Raw genomic sequence first — 24,625 nt, 5'->3', positions numbered from 1 at the left:
GGTGGTAGCATATACTCTTTTGGGTCTACAGTCTTTTTTTTCTTTTCTTTTCAAACTGATCCTTATTTATTTCAAAACTTCCAGCAAAATCAAATAGGATTTCTCAGCTTTTCTGCTGACAGAGCATATGACCTTGGAAAAGCTATAATTATTTCATATTTCACTGTACCTACCCACAACAGACATTTAACACTCATAAAACCTAAAGTTATTGGATGGATGCAAGAAATACTATGTGAATATTTATGGCCTGTGTCATACAAGAGATAAAACAGACTAACATAAATGTTGCTACTAGCCTTAAAAATCTATTAATCTCTGGATGTACCTCACAGAGAAATTGTGAAGCTGGTCTAATGTTTACACTGCTTTGAGATATTTGAATGAAAAGGTCTATCTGTATGCTATTTATAGTTTCTTTTTACATCAAAATGTATTTGTATTGCTTATTTTTAAATTGGGCTATAAACTCTAGAAAGGCTTGGAATCAGCTATAGCACTGATGGGCCATAGGAATGATGTGGCACAAATAAGGAGGCCACGACTCCTTTCCTACTTCATAGTAAATCCATTTCACAGCCCTCAGTATAATTTGCTTTCTTGATTTAAGCTAGTGCAACTGAAACTTGTGAAATTGAAACTGTAAATGAAACTTAGTTTTAATATAAATTTAAAATGAATGGATACATGATACACATGTAACAAAGCAATCAGTTTTTCAACTAAAATTTACCTGCCTAGGAAAAGCTGGAGTAGACAATACTGCCAATGTAACTTATTTTTAAGGGTTGTGAGTGATGAACACATATGGACAGTCCTCTCCTACATTAAAAGCTAACAAACAGTAATATTCAAGTATTTAAGTAGCTGTATTTCTTTTATACTAACAATGCTTATAGAAAACATAGCTTCAATACAACAGGATGGCAACTTGCAAGGCACTGATCTCTGCAGAGTTATAAAAGACGTCATATACTTACAAATTGTCCTTTAGTCGCTTTATGTCATCCAAAATAAATGAATGAATGCTGTCTGAAGAGCAGGATCCAAAACAATTTAGTTCAGAAATATACTTGACTTTCATAACCCAGTCATCATGTAGCTTGCGTTTAACACTAGGGATATAAATTGAGATGTTATTAGGATATACAGGTATCTACTGTAACATGCCCATAGGTGCAGTGAGATCATACACAACCAGTGCTAGCATTTAATATCCAGGGCAGATGCAGAACCTCTCTTCCAGCTCAAACGCAAGCACAGCTGAAGTTAGAGTTGAATCCTGCTCTTCTCTTGTAGCAACTATACTTCCATCTAATTGGGCAAAATAAAGCCATGCCTTTTCCAAACCGGATAACAGCAATTGTGAGTTCTTCTCTGGAATTATACTTTATATCCTCTCTGTTGTAAGATCTCTTGTAAGATATTCTACTGAAAATGATGGCATTTCCTTCACACAACAACAAGCAAACCATACTTACTGCAGTTCGAAAAAATGTCTTTGTTAGGTGAGGTTAATTTATGTGTAAAAGCTAATCCTCCATTTAGGCCAGAGAAAACGCAAATTAAAAAAAAAAAAGCCAGACTGATAATATTTTATCAAGAGTAACTTACATGTTAAAAGTTTTAGAGTCCAGGGCCTGTAGTTGTGATTCTTTTTTGCCTTTACATCGTTTCAATCCAAACTGATCAGCAGTCACATTAAGCAGGTAAACATAACCCTTATCATCTCCCATTAGGATAGTATCCTTAGCCAGGTCATCTGACTTAGTCACCGTGCAAACACAGAGCAGACCATTTTCCATTGGTTTGATGATAAAGCCATTGTTCTGTGAAATATGGTAGATTTTTAGATATTGCACACAAGGCCTTAAGCTGACTAAACATATTGTGCTTATCTACTTGTATCAACATTCAATTCTTAACTTTTTTTTCAAGCTGCCCCTCTGACAGCTGTTTCCTGGTATTAGAAACTCATAGAAGATCATCACCAAGTGAAGTTAAATGCAGATTTAAGGTTTTCAGTGAGGATTTATTTCATAGGTAGCCTTTTCCATTTCAGTAAGAAAATATTGATTACATATTTTAGAGACGATCTCACCATGCTAAGTAGGATGGTATATTTGCTAAGACTGTACATGGTTTCCTGTTCAGATACAAGATGCCGTCTACAAGAAGATGTGAAATACCACAAAATCCTGCAGTAATGCAGAGAGAGAAATTATATCAAAGTCCTAATTATTAACACAGCCTGGGAATACCAAGTGTACTTATACGGGCAGGTGTTTGACTTTTCAGGAATTGAGATAGTGAGAATGAATACAGCTGCAAGCCATTGTGGTATTTTGCTAGACTGAGAAGTCCTGGGAATGGAATTTTGGGTCATCTGCATTATACAGTTTATTGGTTCTACTGCCTGACTCCATCTGTTATTTGATTAAAGCATCCTTGCCAACCTGAACTGGCATAGGAATTAACTGCTCACATGCCATAGGAACTAACTGCTTCAATGTTGTCAGTGTAGCACAGAAACATTAAAGGAGACATTACCAAGATATAGAACTGTCTACATATTTTTCCTGTGGTCTCCAATGAGAACTGCTCCCATTCAGCCACAGGGCACCTTCAGCCCTCACTGATGGACTGACTGGAGGAAATCTGGAGAATAATGACTGCAGAATACCCTTTTGAGCCTTCTTTCCCAGGAGTCCAATTGGATTGCCAGGAATACTTCCACTGATCTGTCTGAGCTTGGGGTGAGGCCTTTTAATATTGAGAACAACAAAAAAAAAAATACTAAGGTTTGATCTTGTCCTAAAATTTTTACTTGGTTTCATGTAATCTTCTCAGTCAACTCAGAATTGCTGTGAAAAGACCCAGAAAAATGAGGAAAAATCTAAGGTATGGGTCAGAAATTCTTACAAAAAATGTATTTTGTAATAAGGCATTCAAAAAGACTTTAACTGGTTGGATACACACTGTCAACATCAAGATGCTTTTGCTCTTGGAAGATCCTGAACAAAATGCAGGATATAAAGCAGTATTTTCTTTAAATAAAGAAGTTACCTCAAAGGAGTCTATGTTAAATTCCTTGGGAAACCTGTCCCTTGATTCTTAATGTTTTCTGAGAAACACATATGCACATGTATCCACATTAGCTGTATATATGCACACATGCATTAGATATACATAGAAAATAAATTATTTGGGGGTCTGTTTGCAACATAGTGCAAATTTTTCCTCTTTCTTCCAAGTTTTTTAGACAGTCTAATAACCCCATTTGCTGTGGAAAGGCTATTCCTTCTTTAGTATAAATTCCACTGTTCAACTGAGTTCCTATAAAGACAAAAGTTAATGCCTTCATCCTGTTAGACAAAAGGAATGTGAATGCACATTGAAAACAAAGACTAATATATTTCAGGCTTCTTATTTAACACTTGCCTGACCCAACAAACTACCTGTCTCCCCTTTGATTTATAGTCCCAGACGATGATTGTCCTTTCAGTTGTTACAGCCACGACAAATTTCAGCTGATGTAGGAAATCACATCCAGCGATCCAATCAGTATCCTGGTGAAAATAAAAAGGATTAATAAGGAAGGATATTCTATGTAAATTTATAGCCTTCTTTCTTACTTAAGTACTATTTTAAACCATCTCCACATGAATTCCATAGACCCTGCACTCGCGGCTGTTAGATCTAGCCCCACGTAATAGAATTGAGAGTTCTAACTCCAGGCACAGATCATACGTGAAGTTACAGAGGTGCCAGGCTCAACCTCTGTTATCAGTGACTCACCTCAGGTGCACAGATGTTATACATGAGAGGACAAAATACAGCTATACTGTTAGCTGCACTATGGTGACACTGAAAAAAGCACTCTGAGCAGAGGAAATTTAAGCTACAACATCCATGGTAAAGCAGATTAAAATTGTGTGTGTGTTTGTGTTTGTTTGTTTGTTTTTGTTGTTGTTGTTGTTTGATTCTTTTTTTCCCAAAAAAGTAGCAGACCTTCCTAAATGAGAGTGGGATTGATAGGGAATATGCTTCACTTCATTTCCATTTCAGCAATCTTATTTTTTAGTTTATTATATAGGCCTTTATATTTATCCCCTGTATTAAGTGCATGTATTGAAATACAAGGTGGTTTTTGTTATGTCTTCAATGGCATAATTATCTATTATTTTCAAACAATTCAGAACATCTCTAAAATAACACTGACTGAAACATCTTACTTTGTTTTCTAGACTAAAGTGAGAAAGAAACATCTGACACAGACTTAAACAACACTTTTTTGGCAGTTCTTCAAGTAAGCTATACCTACCTGTAACCTCTAAAAATGAGTTCCAGTGGAAGTACTTCATGAACAGCTAAAACAAGGACCTATGTTGCTAAAGACACAGTTTATATCCACAAAGTGAGTTAAGAAACCAAAAGCACAAGACTAAACCCACCGTGAACTCAAAGCAACTGCTGATGCTTCTACTTTTATTTCCATTGTTGTACACAATATTGATTTTGCTATTAGTGGAAAGGGTCCAAAATCCTGACAGAATGATATCAACTCTCTATTACAGGAGCAAGCTTCTTTCCTTCCTAATGGCCTGTGGGCAAGTGGTAATACACTTAGAAGGATATCTTGTGCAGCTTTCTACAATAAACACATGGAAAATGTCAGCCCCGCAGGCGCCTTATGGATTGCTTGGTAATTCTTATGAAAGATTTTATTATTAGTGGCTTTTTGGAGTCCTTACAATAGTGTTAGATGCCTAACTGGTATGGAAAAGCTGGTTTTATGTTTGCAATTAAGCTACTATTTTGTAGTGCTGGTTTGTAATGATGCAGTCACAGAACTGCATCTTGCAAAGGTTTTGCAGGGTATCACGTGTAGTGAGAAAGTACAGAGGCAAAAGCAGCATTAAAATTACTTCTGTTTTGAAGAATGTTCATATGAAGTTTTACAAGATCCATACAAAGGCTACTTACATCAACTTATACCTAATCCACATACAAATAAAACCACAGGGTGTACACATTCAAATTTTCCTCACAGCATCTGAACCACAATGAACTTTGAGTGAAAGGAGAAAGACACAGGTTGAGAAGCAATGAACACTCCAACAGGAGGACAACATTCACCAAAGACTTCAACCAAGATAGAATTTCTCTTGTAGGAGTCTTCTCTCAATAGAAGACAAATATTTCTAATTAACGACTGGCAGTCTAAAAAAGTATCTGAAAAAATCAGATTTCAACACATGACATGCAATTTGTATAGGCCAGCAGAAAGCGAGAATTAGTAAAATACACTCCATATATATCCTCTTATTTCCTGTTGCATTATTTATAGGCACAGTCATATTTGATAATATAAGAGCAAAAGCAGAAAAAACGTGTTTATTGTACCAGTTGATTAGAAGTTGCCAGTCAGGAAAAGATCCAGCATAGAGAAATTGAAGTTCACTGGACCAGGCAGCAATAGAAATGTTTTTCTGTATCTAACTGAAAGATTCCAATCTTAAGAAAATTTGCCCTAAATTTGCCTTTAATAATTCCAGTGAAATTTCTTTAATTACACCAAAGATCAGTGGATTTAAGGCCTGGAGATACCACTATAACAACCAAGCTTGGCTTCCTGTGTAGCATGGTCCAGAGAATGTCCACTGAGAAGTTTAGAGCCTAACAGAGACTGAAAGATTGTTCAAGTTAGCTAGTGCTGCCTTCCTTGCCAGTTCTTCTTCATGGACCTCAGGTTGTATAACCAGCAGAGCTTGGTGTCCTATTGTTAAGATCCAAAATATAAGCTTTTGACCAAAAGAGGCTCCTAGTATGCCTCTCAGAAATTAATAGGATGAGAGTCCTGAAGAAATTAGTGCACAAATTAATAATTAATTCAATACACTGAGAAGTGGCTGGTAGAAGAGAACAGTCTGCCAGAGACTATAACAAAAAGTTTCAGCTTTAGAACAAAAGCTATAAGAATTTCTCTTCTTAGGACTGCAATACTTGACAGACAAACCAGGCAGCTGCACCAAAGCAACCTTTTCATTATTTCCTTTTTCCATCCTGTCACTCAAGGGCTCTATCTTCACTCCCTCATTTCCAATAGTTTCTGTTTCAGCTTGTCTGGCTCATTCACTGGATCCGTTTATTCTTTTCTATGCCATATTTGAAAGTAATTTCACTTCCATTCTTCAAGAGAAGTAACTTCTTCACTACCAGTATTCCCATCATCATTCAATGATGATTCTATGCTGATCACTATTTTTGGGACCTGTCAGCTGGACAATTTTTAATCCATTTAACATGCACTCTAGTGTTTTTTTCAGTGGTCATGTTTTAAAACAGAAAGTCATATGGTACTAAGTCAAATACCATCCAGAGTTTTAAGTGTATTATATTTATGCTTCTATTATTTTCACTCAGTCACATAATCTCATCAAGAAATGAAAACAGGTTTTCTTGAAGTAACCTATTCTCCATAACATCCCCGGAACAAAACAGTAAACTATCTGTACTCATAGTTCGTGTTCTGTTTATACCATCATGCTGAGAAAATTCCGATGTCTGCAGTCCACTGGATTGTATTGCTAGAACTGCTGTGTTGAGCCTTTCTGGCTCAATATCCTCAGGGCCAGGACCTCTGATGCTCTGGTTGTGTAACTCACTGTTCTGAGACACCTGAAGAATGAGAACACTGAACGGTGGAGAGTAGAGGCACCTAAGGATTATTCTGCAGTTTGTTAACCACCCTCTACATGCATCATTGTTTATCAATGGATAGTAGATTTGCAATCTGACAACTTTCCTCTGAATTAATTATCTTACTTTATTTGAACAAAGATGCCTACAAATATATAGCTTAATTGATTAGCTGGTGACAGTATTGATGATGATGTTAAACCAGATGAAAATGGCATCTCAGCTGGGAAAGGATGAGACAGCGGCACATGACAGCAGAGACAGCAGATCAGGCTGGGCCACACGGATCTGGTGCTGAGCTGAATAGAAGTGCATGCTCACAGATGCTAAATAGTGTTATTTGTGGATACTAAAACTGCGAGTTTCGTTATTGTGTCTGTTTGGAATCACAATCTTAACAATTATGGTATTACATCATAATAATGAGAGATACCTTTATCTTAAACATATCCTCTTTCACATTTTTAATGGCAGAGATGACCTTCAATGGTACCTAATCCTGCCATGGCTGCCAAGTACTGTCCTACCGCCACAGCAAAAAGACCTCCACATCTGCTGAGGAATTATTGTAAGATTAGTGCTTGGTGCTCAGAGACCCTGCAGCTGCATACTGCGCACTGAAACGTCAGGCTGCCACACCAGGGACAAGCATCAAACATTGTTCTTGTCCCGCTTTGGCATATTTGTTCCTCCAATCAAAGCAGGAACTAACTAGTAAAATTCACTCCTGTAACATAGCTGTAAGAGAAGCTCTAAGCTGATTTCAGTCACAGTTTCCAAAAGTCAATAGGTTCTAGGAATGTTTTTCTCACAGTTTACCTCTCTGCATTAATTCCACAGGTCAGATTAGATCTTGCAACAAATCAAATGCAACCCAGGTCCAGAGCAGTTTTCTGAGTCAGAGTAGTAGAGCCCGTGGTCTGGAGTATTTCTCTAGCATTTTAGAACAGCCACAATATGTGAGAGATGATCAATAAAATGCACTGCTCCCTGGCACAAGATACCTACATGGACTTTTAGGGTAAGGGGTCAGGTCACATTGTTAAGACTGATCATAGTTCTCTTGTCTGCAAGGAACCTGATTACCTAAAATCTCCAGTGGTATTCCTAGGCTAAAAATGAGTTTTTAAAGTATATACCATGTAGCCATCCAATCTACCTAGCAAACTATAGAACTGTTTTTCACTAATGAATTTATCATTTTTCTTATTTAAGTTTTACAGTGACAATTGAAGTGGTGGAACTTAGAAGAAAAAATTCTGGAAAAGTAATGGGTAAAGGACAATTTGGTAGGAAAAAACAGTATTTATCTGAGCTTTCCTTTTATCAGATGAAAGAAAGGAAGTTACCCAAATTTTTCTGTAACAGAAAGGAACAAATTGAATCTGTTTGACCTGTTAGAATAATGCACATTAGAATGATTTCACTTTACTACCTGCTGATTTTAATTCAAATGATTTAACAGAAGGAGGAAAATTAACTTACTTCAACAGTGATGGTTGCCAGAACTGACATCTGAAAAAAAACAGAAATATGTTGTCACAATAACAAATTAGCAATTAAATTAAAAGTCTGAACACAATCAGCTCTCCTGTAGGCAGAATACAACAATAATAACCAACAGAAAGAGTTTGTGGTTAAGATCTTCTGAGAAAGATCTTTAACCCACCTACTGTCTGTTCCCCTATATGCAGTGAGGAACTTAAACCTCCTCTTTCTCTCACAGTAGTTTCATGGGGTTTTGTTTGTTTGTATGGTTTTTGTTTTGTTTTGTTTTGAGAAGTAAAATAGACCCATTTTTTACAGTGGAATACAGATCAGCAGTACTTCTTGTGGAATTGTGCTTCCATTGGTCCTTCATAGCTAGAACAGCATCACCTCATGTAAGAGGCAGGATGTGGCATACAGAAACCCAGGTTAATGCTGGCCCAGATGACGTCAACTAGTGCCCACAAAATACCGGGTAGATGTAGCACGTTTGGCTGCACATGGGAATGCCTGTGTTGGTACAGCATCTTTCAGCAAAGTTAACTATTGTTGGACACCACAGTATTTGACACAAAATCTAAACTGTTTGAAGTCACAGAGTGGTAGGCATACCTGTCACCATCATCCAGTACAGACAGGGTTACTTTCTTTGTCCTTTGACAAAACCATTATTCAGTTCTCAAAAGCAGTTTCAACCTTCTCCCTTCTGAAACACTCACAGCTGCTTTTTCACCTCCTCTTGCCACTGTTCCTCTTCAGTAATAAATCCATGGTGCCTCATTCCCATCCCAGCAATTCCATGTTTCATAAACCAAGAAACAAGGATCAAAGTCTGTCTTCCCATAGAAGTGTGATACCCAGTGTCATCATGGATAGTCTTTGATCAAAGTTTAAAACTGTTGTTAATCAAGAGTTTAATATCCATGCACAGTAACATTAACTAAAGCATGCTCAGAAAATTTTCCTTAAGGCTGCCCACTCCTACAGGTCTTCTGTGCTGATCAAGGCAGCATTCATGCCTGGGATCTCAAGAAGGGTAACTAGCTCTCTCATCTTTTAGAGTAAGTGGGACATGGCTAATACTGCAGAGCTGCACACCTGTGTTGAAGCACATCAGGTTCACGTTTGTTGCAGAAAGCAATGCTTAGCCCTCAAATAGAGAACCTGCTGGTCTACAAATGAATATTTGCCTTCACTTCAACTTCTGGTGGCTGCCGACATGTAAGAGAACATGGGATTTCTTATCACAGCGACCAGGGTTAACAAAATTCTCCAAGCTCTCTTTCAGACAATTATTAGATTCACTAGCAATTTACACAGTGGATGATGGTAGCCTGTCACTGGTGAAATAGGAGACTAATTCAAAAGCTTTCCTGATGTATACAGACTAAATTAAGCATTCTTAATGCCATCTAACATGACTGACACTCTTTATTTGCTGATAAAAAAATCTCATTAATTCTTATTTAATGGAAGTGTAATAGATTAACAAGATGTGTGATGGTTTGCAACCTCTTTATTGTTCCTATTCTTACTTGTAAATTGGGGTGGTTTATTTCCAAGTTTTTATCTATTCTCAGTTTTTACCTAGTATCAAATAAAAACTCATCTAGATTGTCAGCTGACTCCAAGGATATGACACAACCATTAAAGAAATTGTCCAGTTATACGTGCTTTCTAAAGAGCAAAGCAAATAATATTAATCTGATCTTGTGGAAAGCTTAGTTGCATGGGAAATCAATTCACACCAGGATGAATGAATAGAATATGGCCCTGTCTCTTCCTCAGAATGTTTTTTCCTTACCAGACAAATGCCCCAGAAGTGACACAGTTAAATTCTGTATCATATTAGATTCACTATTTATATCAGACCAAATATTATTCATTCACGTACATGGAACACACTGACTTCTGTGGGATGTATATGCATCCAGGAACACCATATGTTTAGTAATCTGTGCTTTAAAAATGCAACAATTATATAAAAATAAGCCTCTCTGTCTATTTGCCAATGCATTGCACCCAGGGCACAAGTCCCACCCAGGAGCAACTTCAGAGCAAGCATCCTTATATTCCCCTACCAATATGCTGCAAAGCCAAACTAGACAAAACAACTCACTAGCTGAGATTTTAATGCCAGGTCTCTTTAAATCCATGGTCTTTGAGAGAAGAAGAATGACGTTACAAGTGCCAACTCTATGTTCGCCTTTGTGATGTGAAGTGATATTCTAGCAACAGGACTCGACTGAAATGCAAAATAATTTGAGTCTTCTCTTCCTTGCATCGAGATGTATCAGAGCAATTCTAATGAAATCAAAATTCATTTGCTAAAATCAACTGAGATCAGAGATTATATAATGAGTAAATGACTGCTGCTGTAATGCCTCAGTCATTTTCAGAATGTTCAGTTTTATAAGTGAGATTTGAGGTCTCTAATTTACTAAGTTAAGCAGCTGGGAGTAAAAGCACTTATGCTGCAGTCACTGATGTCAGAGTGACATCAGTCCAGTCTATGAGGAGGCAACAATTCAACTTGAAAACAACATGGGGAGGTGGGGGATGGGGAAGAGAGCTATTTTTAACATTATACTTTGTGAAATTATTTTTCATGGGTATGTAAGAGGGATAACACTCTGAAGGACAGAGAACTAGGCTTTCAAATAAATTATTTCAGTATTTACCAGAACTGCAGTATCGCTCTGTTGTTTAATCATCGACAGGAGTCCTTTCTTGCTTTACATGCTCCTGTCATAAGCATTATGAACTAATTAGCTGAAACCCCTAGAAAGCATTAATTCTGCTTAAAAGCTTTACAATATTGTCTGAAACCATTTTTAATAAGCTGTTTGTATTAAAATTCTACAAAAGTAAAGTGCCTATGAGCATAGATGTGTGATGTACCTCACAGCACCTAGAATTGTGTACCTCTAAATAGTAATATAATCATCTGGGAGACTCATTTAAAAATACTACTTTAAATGCATTTTGAACCTGAAGTTCTACTTAAAATGGTACAGATCTTCTTACACTTTGCTGATGAGGGGTGTAACTGTGAAGCAGTGTCTTGCAGACTGTTAAAAAATTCAAGACTTTCAAGCATCTAGATGTTGCTGTATTGAATAACTTATTTGCAAAGAATGGATGTTTCTGTCCATTCTAGATAGTCTCAGTAGCTGTAGAAAATAGCTAATTCTGTGGTTTTCACTGTATATACAAAAGTTAAGTCCAATAGCATATTATATTTTCAGGGAAGCTTAAAACTTTAGGAAAAAAAAAAGAAATGCAGATTATTTTCTATTAAACTGACTTCTGTTAAGAATGTATTTTATTAGCCATCTCTAATCTCTACTTTCTGTCAATTTCTGGGGAGTGTTCAGTAGGTTTGTAGTTGAAAATAGCAATGTATATTTCCTATTGTACTTAAAAATTTATACAAAGTTAACCTTAATTTAAAAAAAAGATATCTATCCACTTTTTGATGGCTAAGTTTGCACACTAGATCACAGTTCACTTGGTTCCCATATATATTGCCTAATGGAATAATAAAAGAGTTTATTTGAGTCAGAATTACCTGGTTGTCAAAAATAGTTAGTATTCCTTTCTGAGAGGATGTTACTGTGAAATTCAGATGGGGCACCTTCACTATACTCGTAATTACATCTTGTCTCTTGAGAACTGTCAATGACAAAATATTACTCTTATCTTGCAGACACAGAAAATCTAAACAAATAGAACCATAATATCAAGAATGTATTCTCTTCATTAAATGTATATTTGTACCAATTCCAAGGCAGCAATGCATTAGATCATAGGTGATCCTATACTTGATCTAAATAAACACGTTGCATTTTTAAATATCATTAATGCATTATGGGTGTTGTAGATCTTTATACATTATTTAGAAAATATAGAAAGGCAAAGAATGACTATGTAAACAGTCTGAGTCAGGCAAATTTATAATTTCAAAGTAGATTAGGAAAACTGAGAACTGGGCAAGGCAGCAGGAGTGTTGAGACACAATGAATTTAGTAAAAAACCATATCTTTTGGAACACACAAAAAGCATGAATACTAAGAAAAGACAGACATGAGATCTTATTACTGTACTTTCAATAAAATGTGCAACACATGGCACTAAAAAAAATAATTTGGGGTACAAGATGAAGAGTCACCTGCATGAGGAATCTGCTGTTTTTCAGATAAAAGAAAAATCATGTTTTCGTCTTTTGTCTGGGAAGATGTGCCATCACTTTCTCCGATGAAATAGCCAAAAATCTAAACAAAACAAAATAGAACAAACCAAGATTCAAAATAACTTTTCTTTTTTTTTTTTTTTTTTTTTTTTTTTAATAAAACAGTGTCCTTTGTGTATGGATATTTTGTTGTGGAGAACACTGGAAACTTAGGATACCTTTGAACATTGAAGTACTTGTAAAAGAGAATCATCAAGAAGATAAATAAATAGGAACACTCACACAAGGCCATGATCTTTTACATCATGGAAATATATTTGGAAGACTTCGTCACGCTAAAGAGAGGTCAGATAGGGAGAGGTAAACTTGAAAAAGTTACATCTGTGGAGTATGAAGAGAGGAACAAAGGGTCAGGGATAGAGTTCTGGGAAAGGGGGTTGGGGGAGAGACAGAAATTATAAAAGAGAGATATCAAAGGAACAAGGTGAAGTGTATCCATCTTCCTTGACTTTCAAGACTGAGGGCATGCTCAGCAATGTCGAAAGCAGCGGGAGAACTCAGAAGAATAGGGATGAAATACAGTCTTTTTAGAAAAAATAAAACATTAGAAAACTGGAGCACAGACAGCAGAAACCATGATGGCTATTTAGAATGTTACAGAAAGAAATTGTTATGAATGATACATTTGAAAAATTAAGTGATAAAAAGGAAGCTGAAGCAAGATCAAGGCTACTTTTATTGTTCACATGGAATAACTAAGGATATATCCAAGTGGAAGTTATAAATGTGATTTGTCTCTTCTAATTAGTAGGTTCATTAACATCATAAGAATTAGTGTATTTGCTATTTATTGCCCTTAAAGACAGAAAAATTGGTTACATCTCAAAAATGGATTACAGACTCAATACACACAGAATTCTCTGGTTAAAAAGCTCTCTACTAAAATGCTGCCATATCTCTAACACTTCACATTTAAAGTAACAGGCAGATTTATTCCCTGTGAAAAAGGGAAGAGGAAGGAGAGAAAGCTGAGGAGAAAAAAGAAAGAAGAGAGGAAGCATTTCTGATGGTTTAGCTAAAGATCGACTTATCCGCAGAGCACAAATTGCATAGTGTAGTCATAAGAGATTTTGCCTCAGGCCAATGTATATCAGTGAAGTAGTTCAGGAGAAGACCTGGACATATTCAGGCTCCACGCTCCAGATCCTGCTGCCTCGTCAGGAATCTAGTATATCAAACTTTGCTTAAGGATAAGCAGTTCTGGTAGATAACTCAGGGCCTTTCTTAAGACAAGCAAAAACCATGTTTTTATTTAGTTAGGTCATGCTTTAACATGTATTCATGTCCATCCAGATAATAGGCTCAAGGACCTAGGTTCAGAGAAAAGAGAGGCCAACTTCTTCAAGTCACATAAACCAGTGTAGCATAATTAATGTTTAATAAGAATTTTGATTTGGAAGTTCATCTGATGTACCAAACAGATAGGGTAGAAAAGTAGTTTACCTAAAAATAAAAATGTAATCTACCCAGGTTTTATTGAATTCATTCTAATTCACCCTTCTTATCAGACCTTCAGTGGCATGCCTTTATAAGGAAAGATACCTCTCAGAGTTGGAAAGAATGGAATAACAAAAATCAACATATTTGGAATAAAAAAACATCTTGCTTGCTGAAACTACTGGACTGATTTTGTAGCCAGCACAGTCTGAGCAAATCTTGCCCTTAGGAATCTGCTAGAATTACCATCATGGACTCCCCCATGTATTAAGCTGTTTTGCATGATATATTTAGAAGTCTAAAATTAGCCAGAGATAGTCAGCAGAAAATCCAGTACAGGGAATCTCTTAGCAAAAAGCTTGTAAAGACAATGATGTCATTTGCAAAATACCCACTTGTTTAGCCACACGAAAAAAGAGGAAAGACAGGGCTCAGCAAAGGTCTTCCATACTTAATCTTCCGCTGATATGATGGCCTGTACTCCACTACAGTCCTCACTGTAGTGGAACAGTTTAGGGATGCCTCTACGAATCATTTTCATATTTACAACTTCCACTTACATCAAATACTGATCTTCTGATGCTCAAGATTCACATTGCAGGTTTTGGCATTAGGAGCATAGGATTTTTCTCACTAAAACTAAGATTATAATAGCATAGGGCACAGAATCACACAACCTAGAAAGAACTAAATTTTACACTAATAGAAACTCCTTCAGCTCTCAAGGCACATACCAGAATGGATATCACCACTAAAATTTCAGAAGAGAGATTCCAAAGACAGATTTTACCCTCCTATCTTTCCCTGGAAACTTGGATTTAATCAATGAACAGACACATGCAAGTTTCTAAATTGGGTACTAACAAACTAAACATGGAGCCTCTTTCTTTTTCAACTTGTTAAAATGAAACATCACTGCTTGAATAGAATAACACAGCAACTAGTAAGGCACTCTAAGCCAGCTCTTCAATTTAGCTTTTGTCTAGATCAACTAAAACAATATATTTTCTGTTTTCCAATTTTTTATTTATTTTTTTTTTTTCGGAAATGAATGGCAGCCAGGATAAATAACAACATGAAAGTGTCCTGTTATGCCATGGAGCTCATGAGCAACAGACTCTACCTGTAAAACAGGAACAACGCATAATCAACAGTTTAATACTGTTACCTTTTAAGATTCCAATTAGTTGTTGACAATTAATAAAGTTTTGGAAATCCTTACCTCACACCATTCTGTCCTTGCATCAAGGTTGTTGTTAATCTTCCTAAAAAAGGCTTTAACATTATGATCCTTGACTTCCGGACCAAAAAGTGTCTGTGTGGTTGTATAGAACTTATCATAGTCTATCATCTCATCTGTATGGAAGGAACAATATCCACAGAGTGAAAAACTGGCAAGGTACAGCTTTCTTCCTTATTCCCCCTACCTCCTGTTTTATTTCTCCTTCAATAACAATAGCATACAAGTTCCAGCTCCTCACAATGTATTAACAAAGCATTTTTAAACAACAACAAAAAGTTTAGTCCTTATGTTCAGTCTTTTCAAAACCATCTGATTTGCAACACATGACAGGAAACAAGTAGGTAAAAGAATAGGTGAAAAATTCTCACCTCTTCTTTCTTCCGTTACTCATACCACAGTTCTGTGTTTTTGATCTGAACCTGAATGATGTCCTGGGATGAAGTTTATCCTTTCATGCAACAATAGCCACTTGCATTGAGAAAAGCAAAACTTTGTCCTGATTATGCACAACTAAGCAACTGGATTTATATAATCGATTTGGTTCATGCTTTTACAAATCACTAGAAACATCACATCATGCTAACTTGTATAGGTGGCAACTCCACCAATTATATTTTGTGAGCAATCACCATAGCATTAGGACTTGACCGGAAGACCTAACAGGAGAAGAAAAGCACTCTCATAGCACGATTTGCCTATTTCCTGTAAAAATCAAGAAGTCACAGCTTGAATATTAATTTGAAGTCTTTTTATAGTCTTGTCTTTCTGACACCTCCTCTCCACATGAAAATTATACTTTTCCATTAGAAAGAGAATCTCTTACCGTCATCTTCAATATGCAAGCCTAATCTCTCCTTTGTCTTCTGAGCTACTGTTTTTTCAACTAGTATTTGGAACTGCTTTAAAGCATTCTTGAAATCTGGCACTTCAAGAGTAGAGCAATTCTCCTTATCACAATCCTTTCCAGACATCCTTTATGAACAGAAGACAAGGTAAGAGGGAGAACTCTTCTTACAGCCTGGTCCAAACCTTGTTTTGCCCCTTAAATCTCAGACTCCCACATAAGTTTATATGAGATGAAGCTGCGTGACAGGTATACCAAGCACTACATAATTAAAACAAAACAAAACAAAAAACAACAGCAACAAAAAGGCATGAACAGACATGCATGACAGACAGGCATGAACTTTCTCCCTTCCAGAGCCAGATAAGGATTTCACCAGGTTTCAATTCTGCTGCAGCTGGCACTGCTTTAGTAATATGAGATCATATTCTTCAGCAAGAATACACCTTTGAGACTGGCTGCTGCAAGTTTATCATATCTTTCAGACTTTTGTACTGAGTAAGGATAAATGAAGATTATCATATCTCTAACTTTCCTATTGTCTTCTTACCCTTTAGATTATTTTCAGGTTTTCTGCCAAAGGCTGCACACCAACTAACACAGTTATGACCAGCTGCAACTGTGGATTCCCTTGGATCCACACATAATTTGGTGAAGACTGACAGAGTCCGTTCTCTGTCTATATTTGCTTTATGCTAGAAGAACTGAGAACAGCTTGATGATATTCTAGCATGTGCTCTAGCACATGATATTCTAGCATGTCCTCTTTATTTTATTCAAAATCCATACTCAGTCAACTAGAACTCCCAACCTAGAAACCCAGGTACCCTGCAGAAGCATTTTTTTAATTGCATAAATCATTAGGATTGAGACTGCAAGAAATCCAATGATGGAGTGGTAGAGCTGTAGTTATTTTCAGTTATCCAATTACCTCGCTCTTAAGCTCCTACAGCCATTCAAACTCCCTTTACTTGTTTTATTTAACTTCCAGTCAAGTTACTGCTTGTTTCTCTCTCCTAACATACAACTAATGATTCTAGAGATAAAGTGTCAGCTCTTAACATGTGCCTGGACAAAGCTCAGCTATATGACTTGAATGACTATTGTTTTGAAAAGTGTCTGCATTGAACTTGCATCTAAGTTCAGCCAGGATCTTAAAGTCAGAATTCTCCTAGACCAAGGCTCCACGAGGACCTTTCTGGTTTTTGTTCTCAAAAGAAAAGCAGGATGGGGCTATTCAGAAAGCAAAATGGTAGCTACCACTTTCTTTTGAAAGTGGTATCCCAGAGCACTGAATAATCAAAATTCTTTTATATGCTATTCAGTGTCTTGAGATCAGACAGAATTTTTGCCCCACAAGAGCACCAGTCCTTGTGTTTTTTCTGTGTTGTCCTTCTATCCTACCACATCTTAAATTCTTTACCGAATAGTGGAACCCTGGGGTATTATACTGGAGTGGTGGAAAAGTGATCTCTAGCTGAAACAGAATTAAATCCAAAACCATTAACTGAATGAGTAACACAGTGACTACTGAAAAAAGGGCAAGTACCAGTTCTTTGGGGAATATTCTAAAGAATCAAGCTTCATTCATTCTTTGGAAAGGAATTATGTAAAAAGCTGTCTTCAAAGAACAGTTCAGTGCAGTGAATTTTAAGAAGGAAGCATTTTCCTGAAAAACAAGGTGCTTGAAAAAGGAGTTGGAGTTTTATGTATTGCACCTGTGATCATTAGTAGTTTTATTGACTTAAGAGTCACAGTTAAAAAAAAAACCACATAGGCTATAGGTGTCAATATTTAACATGTTAACTACTTTGGATCATGTTATGATCACAGATTCTCCGCGTAAGGAAGCTATTTATCTTGCCCAGGGTTCTGGATTCTAAACTCCACCTCAGACGACCAACTTTCAGTTTCTACAATCCTTTACTGAATCTGACCCCTTATGCTTGATACCATTTTGCAAATTGCAAGGGCTTACCCTTTTTTGACGTTGCTACAGGAAGCAGTTTGTTTTACTGTGGAGTCAGAAGAATGGTGTCCTTTTTGTGGCTCTGCCATTTCTTCTTTCTTGGTAACCTTATCAGGTTGCTAAAATCCACCTGTAAAACAGGAACAACATCCCAACCCTGAACAAGTTCCTTTAAAATGTTACTAATCCTTATAAGTTAATGTCTATGTTTTATATGTGAGATATCTGCTGTTCCTTTCAGATCACTACACTACGCTGACATTAAATTCTGGCACCTTTCTGTTTATCCCACTACTCCCATGTCCACTGCACATTTACAATAATATTATTAGCATAATAAATATAACTGAACTGTAATTGGAGGTGAACAAAACTGTTCATGCTATTAGCTATGCTTAAGCAAACACACATTTACATTTGTTCACTGATCTTCCAGTTAGTGAAGTCATTAATTCACATCCATTAACACAAAAATATACTTCTGCGATCAATAAAATTCTAAAGTAAAGATAAGCACATCAGTAATAATGAATAGAGGCTGGTATCTTCTACCATTAAAAAAATGGAATTCATGAAGAAATAATGAGAAAAGTTGTCCCTATTTTTATTCCCTTCACCAAGGTAACTTACATAATCCTAGATTAATTTCATTATTATACTGGTGCAGATGTTACTGCTTTATTGAACAGATGATTAAGTTTTGGGTGGAAAAATCTGACAAGAACAGCCAGGCTAAAACATCCCCTTTGACCTTGAGTCCTTGCTCCCAAACTTAACAGAGGCATCACAAATTCATAAAGTCTAAATCCAGAAGAGACCTTGAGATCTTCTGCTTTCACCTCCTCTACGTTACAGACCATTAAATATCAGCCATTTATCACTAAAATGAGCAGAACAACTTCGATCTAAAGAATAACTTGTAGTAAGGTATGAAGTTTTAATCTGCAGACACTAGGAGATGGTGAATCCATCATGTTTGTTCCAAAGGTTAATTCCTCAGATTATTGTTAAAATTTAAGCCTCCTATTTGAATTTGTGTGGCTTTGGCTTCCATTCAGCCGTTATTGGAACGTCTTCACTGATTTAGAGTAATAGTTGGTATATTCTCCTACTAGCGACCTTTGTACCTGAATTACTTATTTTTTTTCTCTTGTTAATTAAAGAAGATTGAACTCTCTGTCTCCTGCTGCAACACTTTCCTTCAAGCCTCAAAATAATGTTTTGCAGCATTTCCACTTTTTTCAGCTTTTTGATTATCTTTAAAGAATGCTGATGCCATGTTGCTGTGCTGTACCATAATAAGCAAATTGGTACTCTAGTCAAATAGTGAATTTCAGCCTATTTCTTAAGCTCACATTTCAGCAGACCATACTGATCAGTTTTTTTGTATTGTTCTTTAGCTACTGATCTCCAGATCAGCTTTTCTGTTATTTCACCCAAAGCTGATGACAGGCCCATGGGTTGAGGCTTTCTTTTCGTGGCTATCTAAAGGGCTGGTATCATTTAGGAATGTTTCAAGAATATCAAAATCATGTCATCAAAAGAACAGATAAAGATCATAGATGCAACACACTCTTGGGAAAATCAGCTGAACAACAGTTTTGAAATACATAGGAAAGACAACAATTTGGTACTGAACAAATTTACTAAAAAGAATGCATCTAAGTATCTCTGTATGAAATAGCTAGTTCTTCAGGGAAAGTGATGCTTCAGGATATGCTACTTAATGTTCTAACATGAGCAACGCAACTGTTTGAAGTTTCCACTGGGAAAAGCACAAAAGTTTCTGGGTGCTCCTACTCAACAGTACTGAGTATGTATTTTGATTAGTATAAAGAAGAGAGTTTGGCAGACAAAAGCATTCTTGGAAAAGGATAGGTTGAGGATGCATTTTTGGTAGTTCAAACAATATTTTTCCAGGGAAATGTGAGTGACAAACAAGAGTGGAGAAGAACTGCATTAGAAGATAAGCAAAGTCTAAAAGGTAAATCTAATATTAAGTTGATGAGTAACAGCAAGTCCTTGTATTAATAAGTCTACAGTAGCATTAACTGAATGAAAAGCATTTTCTTTCCTGTCTCCCTGCAGAAAGCACTGGATGTGGTATATGACAGAGTTCATGTTTATTCAGAAGTCAAACCTCCCAATTCTCCTCTTATTGCTACACAATCATATTATTCTCAACTATTGGCAATTCTCTCAGACCAGTACAAAGTTAATGATGCTCTGCACAGGTGCAAGTAACTGCTACAGCAAGCTCATTGCAGGATTCACAGCTCATTTGAAAAAAAAACCCAATCATTTTCAATCTTAATCTCAAGAACTGTCAGAAGTCTATGAAAATCTATGCTAGTTTTAAAATTCTGACCATGTGTTTGACAGCTTATGACAACCCAAAGCTATTGCAGAAGACAAACCAGCAAAAGGTGATAGATCTTATCTCCTGCCTCTACTGGGTTGCCATTCACCCTTTCTGGTAGTCTCATTCAAGGACAAATTGCCCCCAAGTACAGTGATGGTTCAAAACAGCCCAGAGAAAACACAGTAAGTTGAAAATGGCCATAATTGTCCTTAAAGAGGATCTGGCACATAACAGACTTTGGTTCTTACTCATATTTTGGTCCAGATCAAGCCCAGACATCAAAAAAAAATATGAGTCCCTGAAGCTGCCTTCTTTTGATGAACTAAGTTACCTAAGCTTTGCTATTTGATCCTTCTAAACATTCCCTTATGCCTGGCTGTGTTTGCAGGTGAATCAGGATAGAGCTGCTTGAATATCAGAGTGGCTGAACTCCTTCCTGACTGGTGTGAAATTGGACAAGTCAACGCTTCATTAATTTTAGCATTGTAAAAATTACAGTTCTCCTGTGAAACAGTATTGTGTTCACATTTACACGAGCTCACCCTCTTTTCTACAGATTTCATTCCTCACTTTGCTTTTGCCACATTATTGCCCCAGCAGCAGTATGACACTCCATACTATAAAGTGCATTTGCTCTTCTGTTTCACTAACAACAGCTGAAATGACCAAGTGATAATTTTAAAAATAATATTTCATATGAACTAGTTATTGATTTGTATGCTGGACTCTGGAAAATGACAACAGGCCAGAGAGTTTGTCATCACTTTCACTTTGTGTTTGTCACACTAACAAGAAGCTGCAGCACAGGGATGAACTCCTATGGAAGGTCATTCCTCTAAAATAAACAGTTTATATCACAATTGAATTTCACAGGGTTGTTGTTGCAAAACCTGGTGTTACTGGTCTTACATTGGTTTTAAAATGTTAGTGTTTGGTGTTCAAGCTGCCCTAAGAGCTGTGTTTATACATCCAAGTAAGGTATAATGTCAGCAGGTACAAGTGTATATCAACACTTGTTTTAATCTACTTAGCAAGAAATAGGTGCCATGGAGGCTTCATTACCCATTTGTTCATTCACTTATTCACTTATTCACATGCAACCTGAGCATGTACCACAGTCCCAGACAGGTTTGTATAGCCAAGATGAGGTTAATCTCATCTAACTTACTTAGGCATCTAAAAGGTAATAATTTGATTCACCTTCTATGCCAGTCAATAATAACAAACACTTTCAAAGAGTGTTTAATCTTACTGCTCTTAGGTGCTTAACTTTTAAATATGTTATTTAGGTGAGATGAATCACACCTGCAGCTAGTACAGCTCTTCGTACACATGCCGGGTATACTAGAGCTCAGATGACATGGTACGTGCTGCAGCCAACTTCAACTGTAGCACAGATGTCCTGACAACATCTCCTCACATCCCAGGATTGTCCACTTGCGTCTCCTTCCTGCTGCAAACGCTTGTGCTTGCTTCAGTGAACTGTATTTGAGCTGTGAGCAGTGAACTGTGTTTTTCTCACTCCAGAATGTCCTCAGATTCTTGCAACTTTTCCACTTAGCCTGCTTCATGATTTAAAGTTCACATCCCAGTATGGACTAGATTACACAGTTAGGATTACAAATTCTGCAAGATTAAGCTCTAATTTTGAACTTTCGCCATTACAATTGTGCATTTTTTTACATGTTTAACTCTTACAGATCTATATTAAAAGTATTGCTTTAATGCCAGATGGTTGAGAAAAGATGAAAGGTTTCTTCTGTCTATAAGCTCTCCCTTACTCTATAGATATACACTGAAGCTATAGATAGAGGGAATAACCACTTGGCTTTCATCTGCCTTTAAGGCTAAAGAACAGCAAAGAGAACATGTAAGAAAACAAATATCAGGAGAAGGCTGTAAAAATCCAAATTAAAAAGTTGAAGCCAGGTAGCCAGAGATTGTTTTTTGTTGTTTTTGTTTGTTTGTTTGTTTTCCTGTATTTCAGAGGACTGCAGTCTGTCTGTCTACCTTGCCCTTTGAAATAATGCATTTTACAAAGTTCAAAACAGGCAGCAAAACACCAGCCTCATCTGATTCCTGAAACAAATGTATTAAGTATGGACAAAAGCTTCTCTTTTCTTTTCTGCTCACTCTCTGCTTGTCAGGAAAAATGGAAAAGAGCCTGTGACTTGAAAGGCATGCTAGCAGAAGACAAAGGAGAAAGAAGAGAGAAAATGAGTGAAAGCAACATATAAGTGAATGAACAAATGGGTAATGAAGCAGTTCTCTCAAATGCCTCAAAACACTCTTCTTAAACCCCACTATGTTCTCCTCTACAAAGGCCCTGACATTTTCAATGGTATAGTTAGAACTGGGAGTCATGGTTTGTGGTTTGCATTTTTAGGCAAGGTTAAGGAGTACTAGAGACTTTGGTACTTCATTTACTCTGCTTCAGGTTCCTCAGCTTTAACATGTGTAACACTATATGCTCTGATGTCCTTAAACATTTCAAATGACTAAATACAGCAAAGGCAGGGAACCTTTGGAGACAGTTCCAGACATCTGCAGACTTTCCAGTTGTGAATTATTATTTCCATAGCCGGCTTTTAAGGTTTTTCTTATACATATGTAAGCATTTATCTACACACACATACGTGTTGGACACCTGAAAATTTACAACCAGTGCAACTCCTATCTCATGTAAATTGTGCATAACATACAACACATTAAAAAGACTGCTGTGGAAGTGATCTAGAAGTTTCAATGACTGTTTTGTCATACAGGACTTAGACTTTATATTGCAGCTTCTTGTTCTACTGTTTTAATCCCATGAGCTCATCTACCTTCATATTTATTACTTTGAGCTGAGATAACACTTCCAGTAAGCCACACGCATACACTTCCAGAAATGCAAATGCTGGGTTGTGGTTTCTCCTTTCATGCAACTACAGGTAAAATTCTTTTTGCAGCATTTCCATTGACATGCATGCATGTTTGATGAGCAGGGTCTGATCCAAATATAAAACAGTGCAAACATGAAGCATTGCAAAGCAGATGTCTGGGTTTCTTAAAGTTTTCAGCTTTTTAATTGCACAAAAAGCTAATGAATTAATTAGAATATCAAAACCATAGCTGCATTGGCTTTAGACTGTTTTAGGTAAAATAGGTGCTGGAATAGAATTAGGAGTCAAGGTTCTGTTTCCAGCTTTGCCTTTAACCTGATGATACAAAACAAAGTATTTCTTTTTGCTGTGTCTCATATGAATAGTGACACTGCATGGAAGACAAATGGAACTCTGCTCATGAAGTATTCAAGATCACTTGAATAATGTTAGCAATTTGGCAATATTAATAATGTGACCACTATCAAATCAAGCACTGAAGAGACTACATACTTATTTATCTATTTAATTTTGCTATGAAAAGGCCCAAACCAGGAATTCTGAGATATGATCTTTGTAAAATGTAATTTATAAGTTCTCTTTCTCTTATTTTCTCCAAATACAAAAGACATCTAGAGGTAGCATTTTTGGCAGGTGCTGTACTGAAAGAACAGTTAGAAACCCTGAGTATATAATGGAACCTGCCAATGGACAGTATGCTATCTAGCATGTCCAACTCACTAAATTACACTTCTCCCCTGTTCTTCCTTACCAGAATTTTGCTTCTTTTATTTTGTAGGGATAAAAAAGGTACACAATTTAAGATTTTCCTTTAAAGGCAGAAGATAGAGATGTCATCTTCTCAGTGAAGTGTACCATTAATTTGGCCCAGCTATATCTTGTTGTTAGACTTTCACTATGCAGCAACTGGTTCTAAACCAACCCATGACTGTGTATTAACATAATGATTTTGCACACCATCTGTCAAACATGGGTAAATCTCTTTTACAGACAAGGAAAGCTAAAAAGTTATGCCTTTCCTAAAGCCCATGCTAAAGTACTTGTGGTCTCTTACTGGAAATTTTGGAAGGTCATGTGCTCTACTAATCCAGCTTTTACAGGGAAAAAATATACTCGATTTGAGAAAGACAGCTGCTCCTGCTGCCTTTGTAATGAGAAAAAAACAGACCAGTGATGAAGAAACAGACTGAACTAGCTTTTTAAAGTAGGCTTGAGTTACCAATTAAATAATATTTGAGGGATTTGAAAACACAGATTTTCAATAAAGTTAACATTGATAAGAATAGTTACCTTAATCAGTGTTTTATTTTTCTGACCCATGACTTTCTCTATTCCTCACCCTTGTGTCACAGCAATCGTTTGTCGGATAATATTGCAATGACAAGCTGATAATTTGTATATAGATGTGAATTTCGAAAGACATCAAACCTACCGCAACTATCC

At 36.6% G+C, this 24,625-nt stretch overlaps 1 protein-coding gene across 5 annotated transcripts in view; it reads right to left on the bottom strand.

The window, feature by feature from the left end:
- Positions 1 to 24,625, bottom strand: part of WDR64 (WD repeat domain 64) — a 70,574-nt gene that overhangs the window by 43,673 nt on the left and 2,276 nt on the right. For 4 of the 5 annotated variants that reach the window (XM_021295990.2, XM_021295989.2, XM_021295991.2 and 1 more), the window contains exons 2-10: positions 17,945 to 18,065; positions 15,946 to 16,094; positions 15,102 to 15,235; positions 12,362 to 12,464; positions 11,762 to 11,865; positions 8,188 to 8,217; positions 3,459 to 3,569; positions 1,615 to 1,829; positions 981 to 1,115 (exon numbers count right to left, since the gene is read on the bottom strand). In XM_021295990.2, coding sequence (XP_021151665.2) covers positions 981 to 1,115; positions 1,615 to 1,829; positions 3,459 to 3,569; positions 8,188 to 8,217; positions 11,762 to 11,865; positions 12,362 to 12,464; positions 15,102 to 15,235; positions 15,946 to 16,094; positions 17,945 to 18,024 — 1,061 coding nt within the window. In that variant the 5' untranslated portion in view covers positions 18,025 to 18,065. The remainder of the gene's footprint in view (positions 1 to 980; positions 1,116 to 1,614; positions 1,830 to 3,458; positions 3,570 to 8,187; positions 8,218 to 11,761; positions 11,866 to 12,361; positions 12,465 to 15,101; positions 15,236 to 15,945; positions 16,095 to 17,944; positions 18,066 to 24,625) is intronic. The other variant, XM_065057832.1, reaches the window with a different exon arrangement.

Source organism: Columba livia, chromosome 3 (genome assembly GCF_036013475.1).
Source record: "Columba livia isolate bColLiv1 breed racing homer chromosome 3, bColLiv1.pat.W.v2, whole genome shotgun sequence".
Lineage (NCBI taxonomy): Eukaryota > Metazoa > Chordata > Aves > Columbiformes > Columbidae > Columba > Columba livia.
This window is presented reverse-complemented; position numbering and strand designations above follow the sequence as displayed.